Source organism: Thermobia domestica, chromosome 10, assembly GCF_964235325.1.
Source record: "Thermobia domestica chromosome 10, izTheDome1.hap1.1, whole genome shotgun sequence".
NCBI classification, from domain to species: domain Eukaryota; kingdom Metazoa; phylum Arthropoda; class Insecta; order Zygentoma; family Lepismatidae; genus Thermobia; species Thermobia domestica.
The window spans coordinates 218188299-218213705 of NC_137463.1; the positions used below are offsets into that span (position 1 = coordinate 218188299).

At 36.0% G+C, this 25407-nt stretch overlaps 1 protein-coding gene across 3 annotated transcripts in view; it reads right to left on the reverse strand.

The window, feature by feature from the left end:
- LOC145662991 (cytochrome b5 reductase 4) overlaps nt 1–25407 on the reverse strand; it is a 388832-nt gene that overhangs the window by 125950 nt on the left and 237475 nt on the right. For all 3 annotated transcript variants that reach the window (XM_081729095.1, XM_081729097.1, XM_081729098.1), the window contains one exon: nt 12361–12461. In XM_081729095.1, the coding sequence (XP_081585221.1) occupies nt 12361–12461 (101 nt within the window). The remainder of the gene's footprint in view (nt 1–12360; nt 12462–25407) is intronic.

The window sequence follows — 25407 nt, forward strand, 5'->3', positions numbered from 1 at the left end:
GGACGACACCGAAAGAGAAAGCCAGAAACAGCTGTTAAACTTACAAAAAAAGAGTAAAAATTGTCGAAGTGGGAACATAAAACACAAGTACAACAAATACGCCGACAACTAAACGATCACCATGCCATGATCTTGGTGTAGTGGTTAAGGTGCTGGCTTACAAATGCAAAGGACGCAAGTTCGAATCCTCGGCAAGGATATTTTTAAAAAATTTTGTTAATAATACATACAACTCATGAGAGATGGTAAAAGAGGTCGTATTTAGTTTTTCGTAGCAATTATTATTGGTAATGTTTAGTACTGATAATACTTTTTGTCTTTGCGTATTGCTTTTGTTCTTATCTTCATTTCGAAAGAGAAGAATATCCGAACAAATGCCACCAAAATTCCTCATATTTTGAATGTAAACGCCATTTGCAATTAGTAAAGAATAAAAATTAAACGTTCCGAAGTAGCTGCAAAAAGTAAAAGGAAAAACATGGAAGTCGACCATACTCATGGTTACTAAAAATACAATTTCTACATGCCTTACACCTCCCGACCACGTTTCTACGTTAGCAAGTAAGAGGCTTGTGTTTAGGTTAGGCTCGTCAATACGTTTTGCAAAGGGGCCCGGTTTAGCTCTGACGCACCACAGGTGCGAGAAGGGAGAAAAACACTTTTTCTCTCTCCCTCTGTGTGTCTATTTATCTATCTATTTGTATATATATAACGCTATTTGTGAATGCCATAACCACCCTAATTTTCAGCGGATTGAGACGAAACTTGGCACAAACATTAATTGTTGAAATATCTTGATGAGTTCGTTAACCAGAATAATCAGATGAAAATGTTCAAAATGGTGGCCCTTCAAACTCTTAAAAAGTTCCAAGGGAACCAAATTTCGCCCATAAATAGGTATTCAGAAAGTTTGAATAAATTTTCCTCTTTTACTGAAATATTTGTGTGCAGAAACTTATTGAAATATTGGACCCGATTAATCGCCTAAAGAAGGTTCACGCCCTTTCGCTACGGTCAGTTTTTTTTTTTTTTTTTTTTTTTTTTTTGCAGGAGGGGGTTATCTTTCTATTGGAACAAGATGATTGTTACTGATGATATGAAATTACACATTGAAAGTGAAGTAACTTGTGTAACGTGTTATTTGAAAGAATAATATAATAAATGTGCATTCCTCTAACACAGAGAACTCATGTATTTCGAGTTCGGGAGCCTGAATGGCGAGGAGTGTTATTTGATTTGCTTTTTAGTAACACATTGCATTGCAAATAAAGGTAGGCAACATTAGTGGTAAGTAAAACAACAATAATAATAATAATAATAATAATAATAATAATAATAATAATAATAATAATAATAATAATAATAATAATAATAGTTGTTGTTTGTGGCAAGGCAATATCTTCCTCAGTTCTTCTTCAAACGTAATGATTGTAACGCCATATCTCCCTTACAAACAAAATATTAGCAATTTATATCGAGAGAACGAGAAACTGTAGAGCGATGGGACCAACGTTGGACAGTATGCACTCATAGTACTCAGAAAAGTAAGCGATTTCAATGCAAAATGAACGAAGAGTCATTGTCATGGGTACTCATGGGGCCACGGCAGAGCCCTCTTTAGGCAAAATGTCGATAGCTTATATCGAGAAAACAGGAGGTGATACTGGGATGGGACCAACGTTGAACACCGTGGACCCATAAGGCGCATCGAAAAAATTAGGGAGGCGGGCGCCAGCCAGCCTTACTTATTTCCACATAATAATATAAAATTATATTGTCGAAATACACACACGAGTTAGCTACTAATATTTCATATTATTATTATTATTATTATTATTATTATTATTATTATTATCTACAGCGTCTTTTCATTACGTAAGCATGTTTGACATGAAACCAAAGAGAAAATCCATCCTGTAGCGAAAAGAAACAATACTTTCTCTCAAATGGATAAAATATCAAGCCGAGATTGATTCGAACTCGCATGGACGGCGCGAAAAGCCAGTGCTTTGTCCACTATTTTTTTAACTGACTCACCGAACGCGTTTCAGTAACTTACTTATTGCTAATTTTACTTGCTTCACTCGTTTAACTTGCTTTTTCTAATAACTTATAACGACAGGGACACGAACACAGAAACATCGAGAACAGTTAAAAATCATAGATGCTCTCCCGCCGAGAATCGAACCCGAGACTCCATACACCCAAGGCTCACGTGCTAGCCTCTAGACCAGCGGCGATGGCAACGCTCACTTTCTGTGTCGTTAGGGATTACGACCAGTGTATTGCCAGCTATCACTTCTGTGGGTTGTATACTATGATCACATGTTTCTTCTTTGCTGGAAGAGTAAAACCTACATTATATGTAATACATGAGGTATTTAGACCTACATGCTCTTCATATAATGTAATAAAAGGGTCATGGTGTCGGATTTTAATACATGACGTATTGCAGTATACAACATGCTTTGCATTACTTGTTTGTTTGTAGACAGCTACTAGCTTAGTGTTCTGAAAGATTGTGTATAAACTAGGGATAGCCCGTTCCGGAATTATTAGTTTTCGGACTCCCGAAAGTAAAGCCGGACAAATTCCGGAATTCGGAAAATTCCAATTTTGTAATAATTTCGGAATTCGGAAAAATCCGGAATTTAGAAATTTCTGATTTCGTTAACATTCCGGAATTCGGAAAATCCGGATTTTTTCGAAAGTCGGAGTTTTTCTCAATTCCGGAATTTTCTAAATTCCGGATTCTTTCCGAGTTCCGAAATTCTTCTGAATTCCGGAGTATAACTGAATTCCATAATTTTGCGAAATCCGGAAAGTGAAAGTTCCTCTTCCGAAAATGAATTTATTTTGGTTAATATGAATCATGGCGGAAATAAGTCTTTGACCAGGTAATGGCGACTGCTTTGAAAGAAATGGGGAGTATGAGAATTCAATCTGTCATATTTGTAGTTTCGTGTGGAGAAAGAACGAACTTGTGAACCAGTGGTTTAAGAAAAACTCAAGTTATTAATATAAACTTTGCCGACTTCATAAAAGAAATACGAAAGACATTTTGAATCGAAAAATATAACATACAAGTTTGCAAGCGGAGACAAAGAAACCTAACGTAACCAGACTAAAGACGGATCGTTTACCGCGTAGCGATCGCGGTTCAGTGGTCAAGGTGCTTCTGCGAATGCACGTTGCAATTTTTTTTTCTTACTTTAGAATTTTTGATGGCGATTGATCAGCGATAACATACGTTTTATTATATTCAGATATTTGAATACTCGGATGTTTCAATACTTGAACTATCAAATCTTCAGGAATAATAATAGTAATAATAATAATAATTATTATCTCGTAGAAGATTAAAAGCTAGAAGCTAAATTATCGCTCAGGTCATACCATTACAAGGAGAAACGTGACATTTGGAAAGAATATTTCGGTTTGGTTTAATGTTGCTCACGAAAAGAGGAGTTTCTCATCTCGTTTCTAAAACAAATAAAATAACATGAGAATTAACATTTTACATTCGAGACGGGTCAGGGCTAAATCAAAATTTTCGTCTCTCTTTGGAGATGAGAATCGAGACGAGACGAAAAGTATCGTAAACATTTCCCGTCTTGTCTCGATTCTCGAAATAGTGTATGTCCATTCTTTAAGTAACAATTGCTCTGTAGACTGAATCTCATAGGCTATTTCGTTACATTGTATTTCAGAGCTCATTGAATTATGCTCTGTGTAGGTATTTTTGTAGCAAAGCTTTTATATTTACCTCTGCATATTCTAAAAATTAGTTTATTATATGCCTTACTGTCGCGTGATATTCAGTTATATTTATTACAGTTATTTTCCTCAAAACATACAGTAGAATACTTTCTACATGAAACTTCAATGAAAGGTTCTAGTTTAAAATGTTGGTAGTTGCAGAGGTGTGTCTTGAAGGTACGGAACCCTTTCCCCGAAATCTCTACTTTTAAGTAAGTTTTGCCAAATTTCAGGGCAAGTTTAAAACTTTTATTATTATTATTATTATTATTATTATTATTATTATTATTATTATTATTATTATTATTATTATTATTATTAACTAACTAACTAACTCTATGGCCTATGGAACCCGGAGGTTCAATGCCGCGTTCACAAAAGCTCTCCACTGACTTCTATCCTTAGCTAACTGCATCCAGTTTCTACTCTGTATTCCAATCTCTGCGAGATCCATCTTAATATTGTCCTCCCATCTGCGCCTAGGTCTTCCTAATGGTCGTTTTCCGATTGGTCTTCCAATCAAAACTTTGAAAGCGTCTCTACTTTCTTCCATTCTAGCTACATGACCCGCCCATCTAAGCCTCCTAGACTTGACGACCCTAACAATGTTGGGTAAACCATATAAATTATGTAGTTCCTCGTTATGAATTTTCCGCCATTCCCCATTCCCGTTCCTCTTGGGTCCGAATATTCGTCTCAGGATCTTGTTCTCAAATACTTTCAGACTATGTTCTTCCCTCAGAGTAAGTGACCATGTTTCGCAGCCATACAGAACAACAGGCATGATTATCGTTTTGTATATTTTAAGTTTCAAATTCCTCGACAGAATTCGCGACGACAAGAGATTTTGAACCGAATAGTAACACGAATTCCCTGCTTTTAGTCGACATTTAATTTCTCCGTGAATATGATTTTCCTCTGTTAATATTGATCCTAGATATTTGAAAGTATCCACTTTATCAAAAGTATTATTTAGTATTTTAACGCATCCATAATTTGCTGTATTCCGGTCCCGACGCACTTCCATGTATTTAGTTTTCTCTGCATTTACTTCTAAACCCATGTCCCTGCAAGCGTTTAATAAGATCTCTGCATTTCTTTCTATTGTTCTCCTATCATCTCCTATTAAATTTACATCATCAGCATATGCCATAACCTGGTGAATACCGTTCAACTGTAAGCCCTGGTTGCTATCTTTGATTTTCCTTATAGCGTATTCCAAAACGAAGTTAAATAATAATGGCGACAACGCATCTCCTTGTTTCAGGCCATTTTCGACGTGAAAGCTCGTGGACAAAAAATTTCCTACCCGGACTTTACTTTGGGATTCATTTAAACATATCTTAATTAATCTAATTAGCTTTCTCGGTATTCCAAGTTCTGCAAGAACGTTGTATAATGTTTCTCTCCTAACCGAGTCGTACGCCTTTCTAAAATCAATAAATAGTTGATGTACCGGGGTATTGTATTCCCACTTTTTTTCGAGTATTTGGCGAATGGTAAATATTTGGTCGATAGTTGATCGATTTCGTCTAAATCCGCACTGATAATCTCCAATAATTTCATCTGCATATGGGGTCAGTCTTGCTAACAGAATATTTGAAAGGATTTTATAGGATGTTGACAGAAGAGAAATGCCTCGATAATTATTACAGTCAGTTTTGTCGCCTTTCTATTATTATTATTATTATTATTATTATTATTATTATTATTATTATTATTATTATTATTATTATTATTATTATTATTATTATATCAACTCCATGTATAATCTTTAAAAGATATACGGTTTGTATCTGAATAGTAAAAGCTAATTGACTGTCGATCTCGGTCGTCTGGAAGTCTTCAGGAGGCAAGGACATCGGTCACGTTCTGGGTTTGAGTTCCGAAGGGGCAAGTATTCGGGCTCGAGCAAAAAATTGTTAAAAGTTATAGGCTTCATCCAAACATATTCAAAACAGCTGGGACCGGGTTTGGGCTTCTCAACGGCTCGAGCGGCTCGGCTTACAGCTCATTCAATATCGAACCGAATCGAGAAGTGAGCCGAGCCAACAGCTCACCACACCGAGCCGATTTGAGCCATCGGCTTAGTTGAGCTGAGTCGAAACGTGCTGATGAACTAGTTTCAACTTAGCTGGCTCGAACCGGTTCACATGAGCCGAGTAGGTGACCCATCCCAACCGAGAAAGTTCGAGCCATCGGCTCAATTGAGCTGAGTCGATGGCTTGTTCCAACTAAGCCGGCTCGGGTCATCGGCTCATCCCAACCGAGCCGACTCGAGCTGTTCGCTCAGTTGATACGAGCCGAGCCGGTTGATATCACTACCCGAGTTGGTCTTCTGCTTGGGCTCAAGAATTCGACCGTGCAGATCTCAGCCTTGATTTTAAGAACTACAGTATATACTTATATTGGTGATTACGACATTTGAGGCTGTCCCGTAATAATAATAATAATAATAATAATAATAATAATAATAATAATAATAATAATAATAATAATAATAATAATAATAATAATAATAATAATAAACTCTTGTCTTCTCGTTATCTAGACGAGACGAGATACACTAAAATTGCCCCACGAGATGCACTAAAATTACGAGATGAGACGCACCTCTGTCGTGAGCAACACTAAAAGTATTCCACATTACTGCTTACATTTCTCATGGCTTTTGCTTTCCAGTCTGATCAGGCCAATATTTCAAACCGAGTTAAAACGAGCTGAACGAGCGAGAGAGCCATTATCAAACTCAACTCAACTCGAAACTAGACCTCGAAAACAGCGACTTGGCTCGGAACTCAATTCAAGAAAATTACCTTTGACTCGACTCAAATTGTACTCGAGTTGAATTGAATTTTGGCTCGACTTGTGCTCATCCCTATTCGTGTTTGTATTTTATGTTTCCACTTGAACAATGTCTACTCTTTTTCTCCTTTTAACTGCTGTTTCTGGATTTCTCATTCGGTGTCGTCCTTTATTTACACCGTGCACTATTCTTATTCCCAGCTTGTGACCCGCTTCAATGTCTTATTCAGTTTAGGCTTTTCTTCTTACATTGACTTCACATGTGATTGATTTAATTCTCACTTTCCGCGCACGACCGATGAAAATGTTTTATTATTATTATTATTATTATTATTATTATTATTATTATTATTATTATTATTATTATTATTATTATTATTATTATTATTATACTATTGAAATTGCACGGCGAAATTACTGTATAATACGATATCATTTCTGTAATTTTACTCCATTGTATGTTATTTAGTTTATTAATGGGCACTAAATTGTCTCCAGATCAACGAATAAATTAACTACGGCATGCACTTTGGTGGAAATATCATTGCAATAAGATTATTGGTTCGTTCCAAACATGTTCATGTAATGATTTTTCCACCAAAGTGCATGCCGTAGTTAATTTATTCGTTGATCTGGAGACAATTTAGTGCCCATTAATAAATTAAACAACATACAATGGAATAAAATTACTGAAATGATATCGTATTATACAGTAATTTCGCCGTGCAAGTTCAATAGTATAATAATAATAATAATAATAATAATAATAATAATAATAATAATAATAATAATAAAACATTTTCATCGGTCGTGCGCGGAAAGTGAGAATTAAATCAATCACATGTCAAGTCAATGTAAGGAGAAAAGCCTAAACTGAATAATACATTGAAGCGGGTCACAAGCTGGGAATAAGAATAGTGCATGGTGTTAATAAAGGACGACACCGACAGAGAAATCCAGAAACAATAGGTAAACGAAGAAAAAAAAGAGTAGAAATTGTTGAAGTGGAAACAAAATACAAATACGAATAGGGATGAGCAGGAGTCGAGCCAAAATTCGACTCGACTCGAGTTCAATCCGAGTCGAGTCAAAGGTATTTTTCTTGTAGTACTTAAAATTATACTGTAGTTCTTAAAATTAAGGCTGAGACCTGCACGGTCGAATTCTTGAGCCCAAGCAGAAGACCAACTCGGGTAGTGATATCAACCGGCTCAGCTCGTATCAACTGAGCGAAGATGTTGTATTACTATACATCTGCTTCCGCCCCTGTCAAATCTGGTCGATCTCGTTGATGCGACATATTTGCTTTTTTATACCCCTTTCTTCGTTTACTGAACAAAACAGTAACTATTCTCAAATATACTACTGCGCATGCCTCGTAGATAAATATTTTTGATGCCTATAGTTTCCGTTTTGTCCAAGGAATGTTCTTTTTCTTATTCCCAGCATGACCCTTTTATTACATTATATGAAGAGCATGTAGGTCTAAATACCTCGTGTATTACATATAATGTAGGTTTTACTCTTGCAGCAGAGAAGAAACATGTGATCATAGTATACAACCCACAGAAGTGATAGCTGGCAAGACAGTGGTCGTAATCCCTAACGACACAGGGAGAGAGTGGTGCCCTTCCCGCTGGTCTAGTCGCTAGCACGTGCGCCTTTGGTGTATGGAGTTCCGGGTTCGATTCCCGGCGGGAGAGCATTTATGATTTTTAACTGTTCTCGATGTTTCTGTGTTCGTGTCTCTGTCGTTATAAGTTATTAGAAAAAGCAAGTTAAACGAGTGAAGCAAGTAAAATTAGCAATAAGTAAGTTACCGAAACACGTTCAGTGAGTCAGTTAAAAAAAAAAAAGTGGACAAAGCACTGGCTTTTCGCGCCGTCCATGCGAGTTCGAATTAATCTCGGCTTGATTTTTTATCCATTTGAGAGAAAATATTGCTTCTTTACGCTACTGGCAGTCCACTCTTTTCGTATTTTTCGCTGTCGTTCACAGTTAAAGTAACTGACTATTATTCTTTCTACGAATGATGGATCTTCTCTTTGGCTTCGTGTCAAACACGCACACGTAATGAAAAGACGCTGTTGATAATAATAATAATAATAATATGAAATATTAGTAGCTAACTCGTGTGTGTATTTCGACAACATAATTTTATATATTATGTGGAAATAAGTAAGGCTGGCTGGCGCCCCCCCCCCTATTTTTTTCGATGCGCTTTATGGGTCCACGGTGTCCAAAGTTGGTCCCATCCCAGTATCACCTCTCGATATAAGTTATTGACACTTTGCCTAAAGAGGGCTCTGCCGTGGCCCCATGAGTACCCATGACAATGACTCTTCGTTCATTTTGCATTGAAATCGCTTACTTTTCTGAGTACTATGAGTGCATACTGTCCAACGTTGGTCCCATCGCTCTACAGTTTCTCGCTCTCTCGATATAAATTGCTAATATTTTGTTTGTAAGGGAGATATGGCGTTACAATCATTACGTTTGAAGAAGAATTGATTAAGATATTACCTTGCCACAAACAACAACTATTATTATTATTATTATTATTATTATTATTATTATTATTATTATTATTATTATTTTACTTACCACTAATGTTGCCTACCTTTATTTGCAATGCAATGTGTTACTAAAAAGCAAATCAAATAACACTCCTCGCCATTCAGGCTCCCGAACTCGAAATACATGAGTTCTCTGTGTTAGAGGAATGCACATTTATTATATTATTCTTTCAAATAACACGTTACACAAGTTACTTCACTTTCAATGTGTAATTTCATATCATCAGTAACAATCATCTTGTTCCAATAGAAAGATAACCCCCTCCTGCAAAAAATAGACACACAGAGGGAGAGAGAAAAAGTGTTTTTCTCCCTTCTCGCACCTGTGGTGCGTCAGAGCTAAACCGGGCCCCTTTGCAAAACGTATTGACCAACCTAACCTAAACACAAACCTCTTACTTGCTAACGTAGAAACGTGGTCGGGAGGTGTACGGCATGTAGAAATTGTATTTTTAATAACCATGAGTATGGTCCACTTCCATGTTTTTCTTTTTACTTTTTGCAGCTACATCGGAACGTTCAATTTTTATTCTTCACTAATTGCAAATGGCGTTTACATTCAAAATATGAGGAATTTTGGTGGCATTTGTTCGGATATTCTTCTCTTTGGAAATGAAGAAAAGAATAAAAGCAATACGCAAAGACAAAAAGTATTATCAGTACTAAACATTACCAATAATAATTGCTACGAAAAACTAAATACGACCTCTTTTACCATCTCTCATGAGTTGTATGTATTATTAACAAAAATTTTTAAAATGTCCTCGCTTAAGATTCGAACTTGCGTCCTTTGCATTTGTAAGCCAGCACCTTAACCACTACACCAAGATCATGGCATGGTGATCGTTTAGTTGTCGGCGTATTTGTTGTATTTGTGTTTTATGTTCCCACTTCGACAATTTTTACTCTTTTTTTGTAAGTTTAACAGCTGTTTCTGGCTTTCTCTTTCGGTGTCGTCCTTTATTTACACAATGCACTATTCGTATTCACAGCTTGTGCCCCTCTGCAATGTCTTATTCAGATTAAGCTTTTCTTTTTGCCCCTCAGTAAACATTTGATTGATTTAATTCTCATACTCTCCACGGATGGAGCGCAGGAATGCCAGACTCGAAAAATAGGTGTACATTTACTTTCCTGACAGATCATACATAAATGCAGTGGATTTAAATTCCGTAAGTTACTCTATTGAACACAATACTGAACACAACATTTCTGTTGAAGTAAATATTTGTAGTCATACTTTCGATGTGATACACGAAATGAAAATGAAACCTTTCAGTATCACGTACCACGGTTATGCCGGCTAGCCTAAAGGAAAAATGAAAAGAAATCTTTGAGTTTTACGTCCCACGGTTATGCCGGTTAGGCTAAAGGAGACGGTGATGATGAGTAATGAATGAAATGGTGGAATGAAGAAAATGGGAGGAAACGGGAGAACCCCGAGAAAATCCACGCACACACGGTGTTTGTCCACCACAAAGTTCACTTGGCGGGGGCTGGGATCGAACCCGAGACCCTATGCACCATAAGTGAACGCTCTACCATTGTCAATGTGATACATGTGCCTGCATTACTGTACGTAGGCGGCTGATCCGTGGAGGAATGGTTGACAATGTCAGTCTCACTTTATCATCGATGGATTTGAATTCTTCCTTATTTGATGTTTTAATTTCAGCCAACGTCGAGAAGCTCAGTTCACACAAATGTGGAGTTGCAAATGTACTCAGTGATTAATTCTGTCAGCAGAGAGAGGAACTTTGAAATTAAACTAACATCTTCTAAACCCAAGAACATTTTCATCATCTCTTGCAAACTATTGTGTATGGTGTCTTGGTCTTTACGATAAGCTCGGATGCCGTATAACCTAGCGGCACGTTTAGACAACAAACAGTCATTTGCCTCGTTTCGCTATGATCGTTAGTTGGCGAGTTACAGCCGTGGAAGTGAGCATTTGCATAAGCTATTTGACGGATTAATAATACAGTGACAATGAAACACCTTGAAGAACAACATGTGTATATGAAATTTTGCTACAAACTTGACAAAATATTTACAGAGACATTTCAATTGCTTTTCAATTCATTCACTATCTCTTCGTCCAAAATCAGGACGCATGAGTCGGTTAAAGATCAAGGTGATATTGATTGTGTTTTTTGATTGGAAAGACATTGTCCATCATGAATTTTTAAGGACATTTTAGCACGATTGAGCAATTCTGTGCATAGGACGAGGCCTGAATTGTGAGAAAATCACACTTTGATGGTGCACCGTGCCAATGCGCCTACTCACACTTCGCTCTTCATCCGCAGTTATCTCGCAAAACATCAGACTCCCGTTGTGCTCCACCCACTCTATACTCCGGACTAGCCCCAGTACTTTTTCCTCTTTCCCAAATATAAAATCACTTTGAAAGGATGTCGTTTCCAAATCATAGAGGAGATTCAGGACAGGAGATCTTAGCACCATCTCAAAACGTGTGTTCCAGGAGGGTATCCAAAAATGGTAGAAACGTCGAGAATAGTGTATTTTCAGTAGAGGGGACTATTTTGAGAGGGCACAGTGTTTAAAATGTACAAGGAGCAATAAAAATGTTATAGCAAAAGTTCGGTTTCTTTTTGAACACACCTCCTATTTCTCGACATATTTTTTGAGTTTCACACAACGTAAAGTCTCACTAGATTTACAAGAATTTTAAATAAAAAAGCATTTCAAAAAGTGGATGTCATGCCGGCTCATTTTACAATTCTCGTACGCGTGACCTACTTATACTGGCCTACTTTAAGCTCAGCTAACTGGTTAACCGTTAAACAAACTACACTGGTCATCAGTCCCAATTTCTGCACTTAAAACTGCATTTCCATGTATGGATAGATATAAGTAAATATGTAGGCAAGAGCCGTGTTATTAGAAAACATTGCTTCATTTTCCAGGTAACTGGAGAGTCCTTACCACTCATACATTGATGTATTTTGTAGCAGGGATATAAAAGCTCGTTTCCTATTACCGGTACTATAATTGTTTGCACATGTAAGGCTACTACGTGAAGAAGTATATCGAGCTCGGAACTGCTCACCATTTTCCTTATTATTATTATTATTATTATTATTATTATTATTATTATTATTATTATTATTATTATTATTATTATTATTATTATTATTGATAAATCAATAGCAGCGAAAGAAACACATAATGCCAACACAATGAAATGTATAGTTACCTGATTAAAGATCTCTGTTGCGTCAGTTCCTACTCCACGCATCAATTCATCTCTTCCTCCTGGATGAAAGTCCATATAGTAACTAACGTTGTAAACTTTACCTACATAAAAAAGAACTATAATTATTCGATTTGCCTTAATTAATCTATTTGTTTTTTATATTCAGTATCTAATTAGTATGAAACAATTTTTCTCAAGTTTTTTTCATGTAAGTGATGGTTTTATAAGTTAGGATGTAGCATACTACTCTTGTACTCTTCGATAGCAAACTTATGATTTTTTAAAGAGCTTGGTTTACTAACCAAAACTCCTTTACATATTCACTCTGTTTTTTCGTGTGGCCGGTAGACAAGCAAAACTCCTTTATATATCTATTCTGTCTTTCCATGTGTCTGGGAGACAATCAAAACTCCTTTATATACACGGTGCGGAAAAAGTTCCGGAACGGTCCAATCTCGCATAGTAGTATAAAGATCAACAAAAGAAAAATAACACATGTTAAATAGTTTTGAAAAAGATATCCAATGATACCAAACGCAACCCCCTATCCCCACCCACTTCGAGGGTACAGGGTGCAACTAAAATTTTAAATGGGAACCCCTATTTCTTATTGCACATTTGGATTCTCCAGAAAAAGTATCCGATGGGGGGTGGGGATAGAGAGTTTCGATTGGTATAATTGGATAGCTTTTTCAAAACTATTTAAAACGTGTTACTTTGTATTGCTGATTTTTATACTTCACGAGATATTGGACCGTTCCGGGACTTTTTCCGACCCTGTATTTACTCTGTCTTTCCATGTGTCCGGTAGACAATCAAAATGCCTTTATATATCTACCTTGTCTCTCCGTGTGTCCGGAATACAATCAAAATGCCTTTATATATCTATCCTGTCTCTCCGTGTGTCCGGGAGACAATCAAAATGCCTTTATATATCTACCCTGTCTCTCCATGTGTCCGGGAGACAATCAAAATGCCTTTATATATCTACCCTGTCTCTCCGTGTGTTCGGGAGACAATCAAAATGCCTTTATATATCTATCCTGTCTCTCCGTGTGTCCGGGAGACAATCAAAATGCCTTTATATATCTACCCTGTCTCTCCGTGTCCGGGAGACAATCAAAATGCCTTTATATATCTACCCTGTCTCCCCGTGTGTCCGGGAGACAATCAAAATGCCTTTATATATCTACCCTGTCTCTCCGTGTGTCCGGGAGACATAAACCTCAAGAACTACTTGATGGGTCTTGTCAGAATATAGAGGGTCAAAACTTAGGAATTGAATTCGTTGATGCAGATAATTCATCTACCGGAAGTGACAGAAATCAACCACATCTGGCTTTAATGTTGATCACTATAGAGCAAAAACTATAATAGACGGCAAAGAGCGGATTTCTGCAATCGATTACGAATCCGAAGTATACATATCATGTCAGTCCTTAAACTCTTTACTAAAATTGGAAATGATAGAAACACGCTATAACAATGTTGATCTACATAGTGTAAAAATGATTTTTTAAAAAAAGATACTGAGATTGCTTCTTTAGGAATCAATTTAGCGTTCTAGAAACAGGCACCATGTTCTCTCTTATTCAAACCGTAAGTTGCAGAAATCGGCCAATTCCGGCTATTACGTTGATCGCTAAAGAGTAACGACGGCAAACGCTAGAAAGAAAGAATTTCCTGCAATCAATTAAGCAATCCAAGAAGATATTTCATCCCCATTCTACACTGAGAAAAAAAGTACTAGGATTTCCGTGTGGATACATCGTACTTACGCGGGTGCGCTCCTTAAGTAATGTAATTTCATGTATAAAAGTACAGCAGGTGGGAACACCATGCCAAGTCTAGAGTTCGGCGTCGAACTAGACTCGCTGTGATTGGATAATTTCATTCACATGATTGATTTCGTGTTAAAAACTATTACTCTTGTAAGGTAGGGAGTCACAGATTTACAAAGAACCAAGAGGGGACACTCGTAGGAAGGTAGTAACAACATTATATACCTAAGTTACCACCATCGGAATGGATATGGCGTTAATTCTAGATTTGAAATGGTGGTCCCACAATACAAAATTTTCGCTGGACGGTGGTGTAGATCGTACTACTGATGAAACAACATTACTTAATGTGGTGACGCGCATAACCTGGTAAAAACAGCATTTACATGCCGACTGGATTATGCATTTTTCTCCGTGTACTCTCTCTACTACTACCGAAATTTACTACCAGTTTCGGTTTGGGACGGTTTCACTATTAATTAGCAAAATATCACATCATACAAACCAAACCCATTCACGTGGTGTACATGTGACAATGATACTTATTTTGTGGGCTATCTAGAATATTTTATAATAAGTATAAACATAAGAGTTATTACTGCACCTTATTAAAGTGTATAGTATATGCCTTACGATTGCGTTTAAGATTCTCAACTAGATCTATAACGTGTGAGAGCCTATACAGAAGTAACTTTATTTTTACTTTTCTCTCTTTTATTGTTATTATTATTATTATTATTATTATTATTATTATTATTATTATTATTATTATTATTATTATTATACGGAATATTATTATAACAACGGAAGAAATTAATTGGTACTCTACTATTTAATACTGTAGAGAATATAAACAAAAAATCTCTAAGAATTTATCTATTTAATGAAAATTTTGCTTTACTTAAAAAGCAATATTTAGAATATTATTAAGAAAATATATAATTTCGCCGTTGTCCTGTCTAATATATTGTCTATGAAATTCAAATTCTCTCTTTTTTATGTATGTTTATTTTTATCTAATCATATTCTTTTATTATATATTTTCTTATAAAGTCTTTGTTTATTCTTATTAGTGTTTATTATATTTTACTTTTGTTATATACGAAGTTCGTTTGGGAAGTAAGTTCAATTTGGTAATAAAAAATAAATCGAGTATAGATAACGAAAGCAATATATTGCATAAAAATCATTAACACTTGCACTACTTTCCACATAGCTCCCGTAATTTTTCAGGCATTTTTCATAACGTTGTATAAGTTTATGTATTCCTGAATCATAGAATGTTGCCGCCGCCTGTGTTGTCAATCATGTGGTAACATGTTTTTTAATTCTTCATCGCTGTTGAAGCGCTTACCACCAAGGAAAGACCTTAGATGCAGAAAGAGATTGAAGTCGCTAGGAGCGAGGTCGGGACTGAACGGAGGATGGCCAAAAATGTCCCAGCCAAAACTTTCATGGAGTTGTTTGGTCACATTGCAGTGTATGGTCGTGAATGAAAACCACATCTTTTGAGACCATTCCTCTGCGCTTGTTCTGTATTGCACGGTGCAGTTTCTTAAGCGTCCCGCAATAAACATCTTTATTGATCGTTGCACCTCGTGATAAAAATTCGATCAGTAAAATGCCTTGTCTGTTCCAAAATGCCTTGCGCACATGACTTTTCGGGGGTGGGGGGGTCAATAATTGCTTTGGTTTAACCTTTATTGGAGATGTAGTGTGCCCCCATTTTATGGATTGCCATTTTGTTTCAGGGGTGTTATAAGCAGCCCAAGTTTCATCCCCCGTGACTATCTGCGATAAAAAGTTCTCGCCATCGTCATGATAACGTGTCAGAAAATCAAAGGCGCTGCCTATCTGTTGCTTTTTGTGTTGTTAAGTAAAAAGTTTAGGTGCCTAGTAACCCAGTTTTTCAGTAACAATCTCGTAAAGTACTGTTCGTGAAATCTGTGGAAATTGAAGACTGAGATCATGAATCGTAAACCTACGCTTGTTCTTAATCCTTTCTTCGACTGCACTCACCAGTTCATCAGAAACCATAGATGAACGCCCACATAGTTCTTCGTCATGCATTTAATCATGCCCTTCCTTAAATTGTCGGACCATTTTCCCATCATTGAATCACTCAATGCATTTTCTTCGTAAACCTCGCAGATTTATCGATGAATGTCACTTGGTTTTACAGTATTCGCATTCAGAAAACGAATCACAGATCTAATTTCACAAGCGGTGGGATTTTTGATTAACGCTGCCATTATAAATAATCACTATGAACGATACACAACACAAAGTGATCTCAAAATGGCGTCATTTCGTTCTTCTTCAATCAGCAGAGTAACTAGTGCGCATGAGCGGAACTGCGATCGTAGCGCTGCCGCGGAGAAAAATCGAAACGGAACTCATTTTACGAACTTCCTATGGCATTATATTACAGTTTTCAATTTATGTAATAGATACGTGAATGGAGGTAATATGAAAATTTTATTTTGAAATCAAGCTTTTATTATTTATGTGTAAAGTTTATGTATAATATATGTAATATTGTATCTCTGAATTATTTTGATGTATTATTTTTCATTTGTTTATTTCGTATTAATATGACGTAATCCTCCATCGAACATTGTTTGTATATTCGTGGTCACTGTTATTAATAAATTAAATTTTAAAAAATTAAGAATTATTATTATTATTATTAATGCTCAATGTAACAGGACAACAACGTCAGCCTTCGAGGGCCAAAGTTTGAAAAAAGTTGTTGAAAAACATATGTAACCATAAGGGTATGTGCTTGTTTGCACATTTTCGTCTTGATATTTCGCTTCGTCGAAAAACTTTTTCACATTATAAAGATGTTTATTAAGATAGTAAAATAAATAAATTCTACAATTAACGTGTAATAAAAAAATGAGACATACACCAATCGATAGATCTAATTAAGCGGAACAAAATGATGAGTAAGTATAAATCCTCATGTGTAGTTTTCCAGAAAATCTGCAAAAAACGAACTTTTGTGAGCCTACAACTTGTTGCTGTAAGATATCCAAGCTACTGTACGTATTAAGATGAAACTGACACTGAAGCACGCACTGGTCTTTTCATTTTGACACTAGCACAACGACAATATACAGTAATGGATGATGAGATATAGCCGCAAATTATGACTAAGAAGACAATACACAGCACGGTTATTGAGATATTGCTCCAAATTATGACTAAGAAAACAATATACAGTATGGTTAATGAGATATTGCCCCAAATTATGACTAAGAAGACAAAATACAGTATGGTTAATGAGATATAGCCCCATATTATGACTAAGAAGACAATATACAGTATGGTTAATGAGATATTGCCCCAAAATTATGACTAAGAAGACAAAATACAGTATGGTTAATGAGATATAGCCCCAAATTATGACTAAGAAGACAATATACAGTATGGTTAATGAGATATTGCCCCAAATTATGACTAAGAAGACAATATACAGTAGGGTTAATGAGATATAGCCACAAATTATGACTAAAAAGACAATATACAGTATGACTGAGATACAGCCCCAAGTTATTATTAAGAAGACAATATACAGCATGGTTAATGAGATATAGGCCCAAATTATGACTATGAAGACAAAATACAGTATGGTTAATGAGATATTGCCCCAAATTATGACTATGAAGACAATATACAGTATGGTTAATGAGATATAGCCCCAAATTATGACTATGAAGACAATATACAGTATGGTTAATGAGATATAGCCCCAAATTATGGCTACGATGATAATATATAGTATAGTTAATGAGGTTAGTGTTTAGGTCGCATTAGTTTTAGGTCATATGAACAGTGTTAAAGGAAATGGTCAAACAAATCTCAGCACGAATTGCTTGGTTGTTGTCAAATACAAGAACTCAATTCTCGAACAGTAGCGAACACCTGTTTCATTTAGTTCGTTATCAAAGTTTTGGTAATGAAAAGTAGTCTTGTCTTTGTCACAAACAAGTTCCTTATCATTGAAGGTGGAAACAAGTTTTTTTTTTTTTTTTTTTTTTTAATTTTCTAACAGATGTACAAGAAACATCAAGAAATAAATAAAAGAGAGCTAGTTGTACTGGAATGTCAAACTGATATATTGAGATTGAAGCTCGATATTGAATTCTTAAAAAAAAAATCTTTTTTCATCAGGTGTGTTTATCTTTCACTAACATAAAACATTATTATTTAAAGAAAAAATATATGCACAACGAGATTGTATTTGTAGTGTTTAGATCTTTCTAAGTGCGAGTGGTCTTTCCCTCCCCTTCGCTGTTCATAATGGGGTATCATAGTTAAAATCGTGGCTTTTAAAATTTGTTCTTTCTGGAGAAAGGGAGGCGGCAAATTATGCCATTGCACGGGGCGACAAATTGCCTAGAGCCAGCCCTGCTGACGTTTATAAGCGCCAAAATGGCACTGGAATATTAAATACTTCCAAGGTGATGACCGATCGTACGCTAAATGAAAGGAAAGCCTTCCGGTGCTTTTGTTTCCCACAAAGCGGGGAACATGTAATATCCTCTGAAACTAGGGAAAATATGCATTTTCATTCGCAGTAGCTATTCACAATACGTAACTATTTAAGTTCTAAGAATTTGCCAACATAATACAGTATATTCATAGCTGACGTATTCACTGAAAGAGAATAAGAAGAAAAAGTCTGTATACATCAACAAATAAAGCTAAATTACAAGTCCTCTTCTACACATTCATCGACATTGTTGTTCTCGAAAGAAAGAGAAAAAATAGTCTCTCTAATGACTATTCCTTATTCTTATACAGCTCATCGTATGTAAATGAGCTTCACTCAAGTAATCTCGCCACAGGATGTTTGAGTGACAGCATAAAATTGGAAAAGCTTCTCTTCTTCTCATTTCGACCAATGAACGACCTGGAAAGCGATCGATAAGCTCGTCGGCTTAGCTGCCAAAAGAAAAGCTACCTGTCGTCTAAGCTTGTCACTACCAGTTCATACTCACGCACAATGAAATAATTATATGAGAGCCTTTAACTTAAAAGCGGCTTCTATCTTTTTTCCTACATAACGAAAGTCGCGAATGCCCATGCTCAGTTGAATCATAGCGTTGTACTTCTGTCTATCACTCGAATAACTATTCAAATAACGAATAATTACTTGAATAACTCTTCAGATAATGAATAACAATTATAAAGAGTATTCAAATATTGAATAATTACCAGAACAACTATTGAAATAACGAATGATTCATTCGAACAATTACTTGACCAATTGATCAAATAGCATCATTATTCGAACAATCATTCAAATAACGATAATCACTCGAACAACTATTCAAATAACGAATAATTACTAGAACAACTACTGAAATAACGAATAATTCATTCCAGCAACTATTAAAATAATGATAATAAGTCGAATAACTATTCAAATAACGAATAATTATTTGATTAACTACTCAGATAATGAATAGTTATTACAACAATTACTCAAATAACCAATAATTATTCGAACAACTATAGAAATAAAGAATAATTATTAAAACAAATACTGAAATAACGAATAATTCATTCGAACAATTATTTGACCAATTGATGAAATAGCATCATTGTTCGAACAATTATTAAAATAACGATAATCACTTGAACAACTATTCAAATAACGAATAATTATTTGAATAACTATTCAAATAATGAATAACCATTACAACGAGGTCAATCGATGCAAAGTGATCGAGAAAAAAGAAAAATTGCCGCTCGACCTTTTAAAAAAAATTAATTTTTTCATATATGTTTATCCTATATCAGGGTACTTCAAAACCATAATTAATTATTGTTTGTAACATCCCATGGCGACGCAGCGGCTACCGCCATTTTGCGTGTTTTTTTTTCCGATTTTAGGTGTTTACATTGTTTTCCAAATCTCAGCATGTATTTGTCCTACCAAACTGAAAATTGCTGGATGACTCCAACTTGCGCAGAGCTAAAACTCTGATCTCTTAACGTTTTTGCCTAAAACCACTTGAAGGGAGTCAAATCAGAGCCTACAGTAGCAACATTTTTGGACATTGAAGACATGCTTGGGAAGAAAAAAATACTGACGTAGAGATCTGAATTTATGTGTGCATGTAGTCCGGGATCATAAGTTAATACATAAACATTTACAGACCTATAGCTGCTCCCAAAGGCCTGAAAAAAAAAAAAATCATAAAGTTGAGGAATTATGCCAATTTAGCATGTTTCATTGTCCAATATCTCCAATGGGCCTGGATAGAAAAATCTGAAATTTTGGGAATAGTTAGTCCTTTAATATACCATAACACACAACAAAGCGTGTTTTGTGTTTTTGAGTAGAAGGGGGTAAAAGTATTAAGGAATGACGTCATACTCTAGGAGGTGTTTTGTTCACATAGTCAACTGAAAATTCGTTGATGTGAAGTGAAATAAAGTAGGATGAATGATTAGTCCAGTCAAGGCTCCCAACCTCGTTTATTTCCTCTAGTTGTAATATTGTCTTATCAGACCCACAGCTTCACTGGTGAAATGCCGCTATCAGCAGAAGGCGAGGAAAGCCAAAATGCACCCTTGACCCCCAAAAAAAGTCCGAAAGTACTGATTGCTCTTGCTGCTTGTTATATCAATGATATTCAATCATGTTTATTCTTGTTTTAACTGTCAAGTCATGGAGGAGACTGTTGTCTTTTCGTTTGATCTACATTCCCAAGTCAGTGAACACTTACACGCTGTAAACACTGAACTGCAGAATGCAGATCAAACGAAAGGACAACAGTCTCCTGCATAAGTTGACAGTTAAAACAAGAATAAACATGTTTGAATATCATTGATATAGCAAGCAGCAATACCAATCAGTACTTGCGGACTTTTTTGTCGAGTGTGCATTTTAACTTTCCTCGCCTTATGCTGATAGCGGCATTCTTCATCAGTGCTGCTGTGGGTGTGATAAGACAGTGTTACGACTAGAGGAAATAAATGAGCTTGAGACCCTTGACAGGAATAACCATTCATCCTACTTTATTTTACTTCACAACAACGAATTTTCAGTTGAATTTGTGAACAAAACATCTCCTAGAGTATGATATCATTACCAAAGGTGTCCAAACTCATGAGGTCGGCGCTCACGAGTTCGGAACTCACGCTCACTCGACCTCAACCTTACGAAGTGAGTGTGAGGTCAGACTGGTTATGTGAGCGTGAGGTTGAGTGAGCGTGAGGTCGAAATGAGTTTGTGAGCGTGAGGTTGAGTGAGCGTGAGGTCGAAATGAGTTTGTGAGCGTGAGGTTGAGTGAAGTTAGGTCAGACATGTGAGCGTGAGGTCGAGTGAGTGTGAGGTCGAAATTAGTTTGTGAGGTTGAGTGAGGTTGGATCAAAGTAGACACCTGGTTCTTCCAATAGCAGGAAGAAGTATATTGTAATTCGAAAAGACTGTAAATATTTTGTTCTCTACACAAAAGCTTCGTTTTCTCTATCTGAAGATAACACCTGCTGTGAAACGACCATACTTTGATCCGCTACCCCCTTTTTTTTTTCCTACTTGGGATCGAAGTTTTAGTGTCTTTGTGATCAGGTATTTCTTAGAAGCAATTAGAAAATAATCATGGAATGTCTTGATGTTTTGTCAGACACACTGGAGTATTTGGCCTCGAAATCAAGTCAAGAATATTCATCATTTAGTATCATAAAATAACCAATTAAATTGTTTTGTATTTACCTACATTTTTAAAGATACATTACCGCCAAAACTGGTTTGAATATTTTCCTTTGTCCCTTTAACTATAGTTTTCACTTGTGATTTCGCTTGCCATTGTTTAATAGGGATTTTGTAGGCTAAGTCAGTGTTTTATTTAGGAATTTTCTAGCAGCAAGGGGAATCTTGGGTTAGCAGTTAACCACATAAGAATTGCAGCCGTCCCCCGCCCTCGGCCGAGGAGAGCCCATCTCTCCAACTACTTGGGCGCAATTTTCCCCCGACTATATCTACTATTCGCCCCCAAAACAGGCCTAAAATTTCGGCTTTCTCTCTCTCCCCTCCCGTGAGGTGTTTTTTCTGGCATCCGGCATTTTTGTGATCAGTGTTGGGTATATATTCAAAAAATATTGGATGCCAAATTGTTACACGATTTGCCCTTAGAACTCAATTTTTAAGTCCCACTGCCTAGACTACATTAGTTAGGATGTTAATTTTTATCTTTATTGATACTACTTTTATGCTTGTAGCTCCTTTGGGGGAGAGTTTCTCTCCCCCAAATGCTGAACGGAGGGGGAGTTAAAAACATCCAACTCTTCTGCTGCTGAACCCCTAATGTGGGCGAAATGCACACCGTTGAAAAGTTTCATCCTTCCTGAAGAGACGGTCAACTAAATCATTTCTCTAGGTTAATTAGGAGCAGACTAACCGACGTTTAAACTGCTGGCTCAGCCCCTAAGCCGTTCATCATGTAAAAGAAAAAAAAAAAAAAAAACATTGAAGATGATACGATCAGGAAGGCCCGTGGAACCACTGCCTCAGTAGAATATTAACAAAGTGCATGAAATCATCATGAATGATCGGCGAATGACCATCAGGCAGATCGCACAGTATCTCGGAACGAGCCATAATTTCCGTGAGATGGGTGCCAAAACTTTTGACATCTGCTCAGAAGTTCACCAGATGCAACATTTCAAGGGACAATCTTCATCTCTTCCGGACAAATCCAGATGCCTTTTGCACTTGATTCGTAACAGTAGTTGATACCTGGGTCCACCATTATCAATCATAGTGAAAGCAAAGTTCCAAGCAATGGAAACAGCCCTCATCCCTCCCCCCCCCTCTATGAAGAAGGTCAAGTCGGTGCCCTCAGCTGGAAAAGTGATGGATACAGGTTTCTGGGATTCGGAAGGGATAGTGATGATGGATTATCTTCCAAAGGGACGAACAGTGACTGGGGAGTACTATGCAGGTCTTCTATGACAGCTGCGTGATAATATTCGGCAGAAGCGTCGTGCAAAGCCGATAGCAGATGCGCTTTTCCGTCAAGACATGCTCCTAGCCAGAAGTCAGTCATCGCAACGGCAGTAATTTACGACTGTCGCTACGGATTGGTCCTCCACCCACCTTATTCGTATGACTTGGTATCTTCTGACTTTCATCTCTTTTCAAAGATTGAAAAGAAGTTGGAAGATACTCATTTTGACACCGGCGACGTCATGCATGCCGTAGGTGAAATTTTATAAACCCTCGATAAATCACTTTCTACCAGCAGCATTAACGGACTTCACAATCGATGGGCAAGATGTGTTGATTTGTCAGGAGATTATGTTGAAAAGTATCACCATGCATAAACTCTCTGCTGCTCCGTTCATAGATACTATTGAAACAACCCTCGTATGTTCATTATTGGCATTAATAACGTAATGTCCTCGATTCTTGACGATATTACGAGTTCAGGGCTTAACAAAAACCTCCATATGAACACATTTAAAATCAGATATCATCTTACGCAATCTATTGAATCAAGGCCTGGAATTAGTCTATTAAAAAATTAAATTCTGATTGTGTTAATTTCCAATTGATAATCATTATAAAACAAGTCGTAACGATTAAAAACTTAACGGTTAGTTTTTTATTGAAAACTAAATGAAAAGTATACTCCGCAAGAACTTTTTGGAAGCTTATTTTAAAAACTTCACGGGTGGTTCAAATATAGAAGTGCACTAATTCCGTTTCCCAAAACTGACTTAACTTGGTTTGAAGTTTGCGTCATGGGCTCATGGACATTGTAACAATGGAATCAAAAGATTATATATACATATATGCTCGTAGGACTAACAGATGCACAAAAAGTATATTTACAAATAAATCATTTCATTGATTTTTTTTTTCAATTTTATGACTACTTTTACTAATTATAAATTTTGTTTGAAAACGGTACCTTTTCACTATACCCAATAAATGTTTTCGTGTCGTCTATTTTATCCATTCAATTTTACATTAACTTTTACAACTCAAGACATATTGTTAATGATTGATAATTTTTTTTAAAAAAAAAAGTCACTTTTAATTATAGCTGATTAATTCTGAAGTTAATTTTAATTTTAACCGTTACGTCTATCTAACATTATTTTTTTTTCCAAATTTTATCAAATAGGTTTCCTTACCCTCTAATATTAATTTTTAATTTTACCAAATATGTTTCCTTTATCTTCTAATATTAATATTTAATTTTACCAAATATGTTTTCTTTACTTTCTAATATTAATTTTTAATTTTATCAATTATGTTTCCATTACCTTATAGTCCAGAAGGTATAACGTCGTTGCCTTCCCAAGCTTGGACCTGCTCGCCCCTGGGGGTTTGGTAAGTGCGTAGCCAATCACCACCAACCGTCTACTGCGCTCAGCGAGCCACGAGTAACCAAGCTGGCCACTCCCCATAAACGTTACAACTTTTCGCGGGAAGCCAACGACATTGTGCCTTCCGTACTAAAATTGTTAATTTTAATCCGTTACAATTTTTCATTATTTTTTCCAAATAAAGTAGAATGACAAAAAATTGCTACTTAAAAATTAGACAAATGAAAAAGATCGTAATTACTTTTTTTTTTTTTTGTTATTTTGTTTTTGATAATCATACGCATTTATATCATCTAAACAGTAAAAAAAGATAAATAATTTCGATTTTCACTGCTGCCGAAAATGATATACAAAAATTATAGGTTGCGATGCAAATTTAAATTTGTTACGCAAAAAGCTAAATGTTAGAAAAACGCCGTTCCATATGTAGCACACTTCTTTGCAATTCACCGAAAACAACTAATGGTGGAAGTACTAATGGAAATCAGTGTTGGGCATTAATCAATTAAAATCAATTGCAATTAATATCAATTTGTCTTTGCCGTTAACATCCACTGCGATTGAATTCAACCATAAAATTTGCAATTCGATTTAAGTCAGTTGTTAATTATTAATTGATTACCACGGAATTAAAACTTGTATTTGTTAACTGTTAATGGCAAAGGTGGAATTGAGATGTTTAATTGTTAATTGCAATGCAACAATTGAAATTGTAAGTGTTAATTACAATTGAAGTCAGCAATTAAAAGTGAAGATATAGGTATATTGCGTTGTCAATTTGTGACTGTATGATATATTTGAAATAAAGTACTTATATGAAATGCTGAATAATGATCATCCCTTCGCCCCCTGGGAAAAAAGCCGGAAAGAGCAGTTTTTTGATATTATGTTTATGGTTCTATCCCCCTGC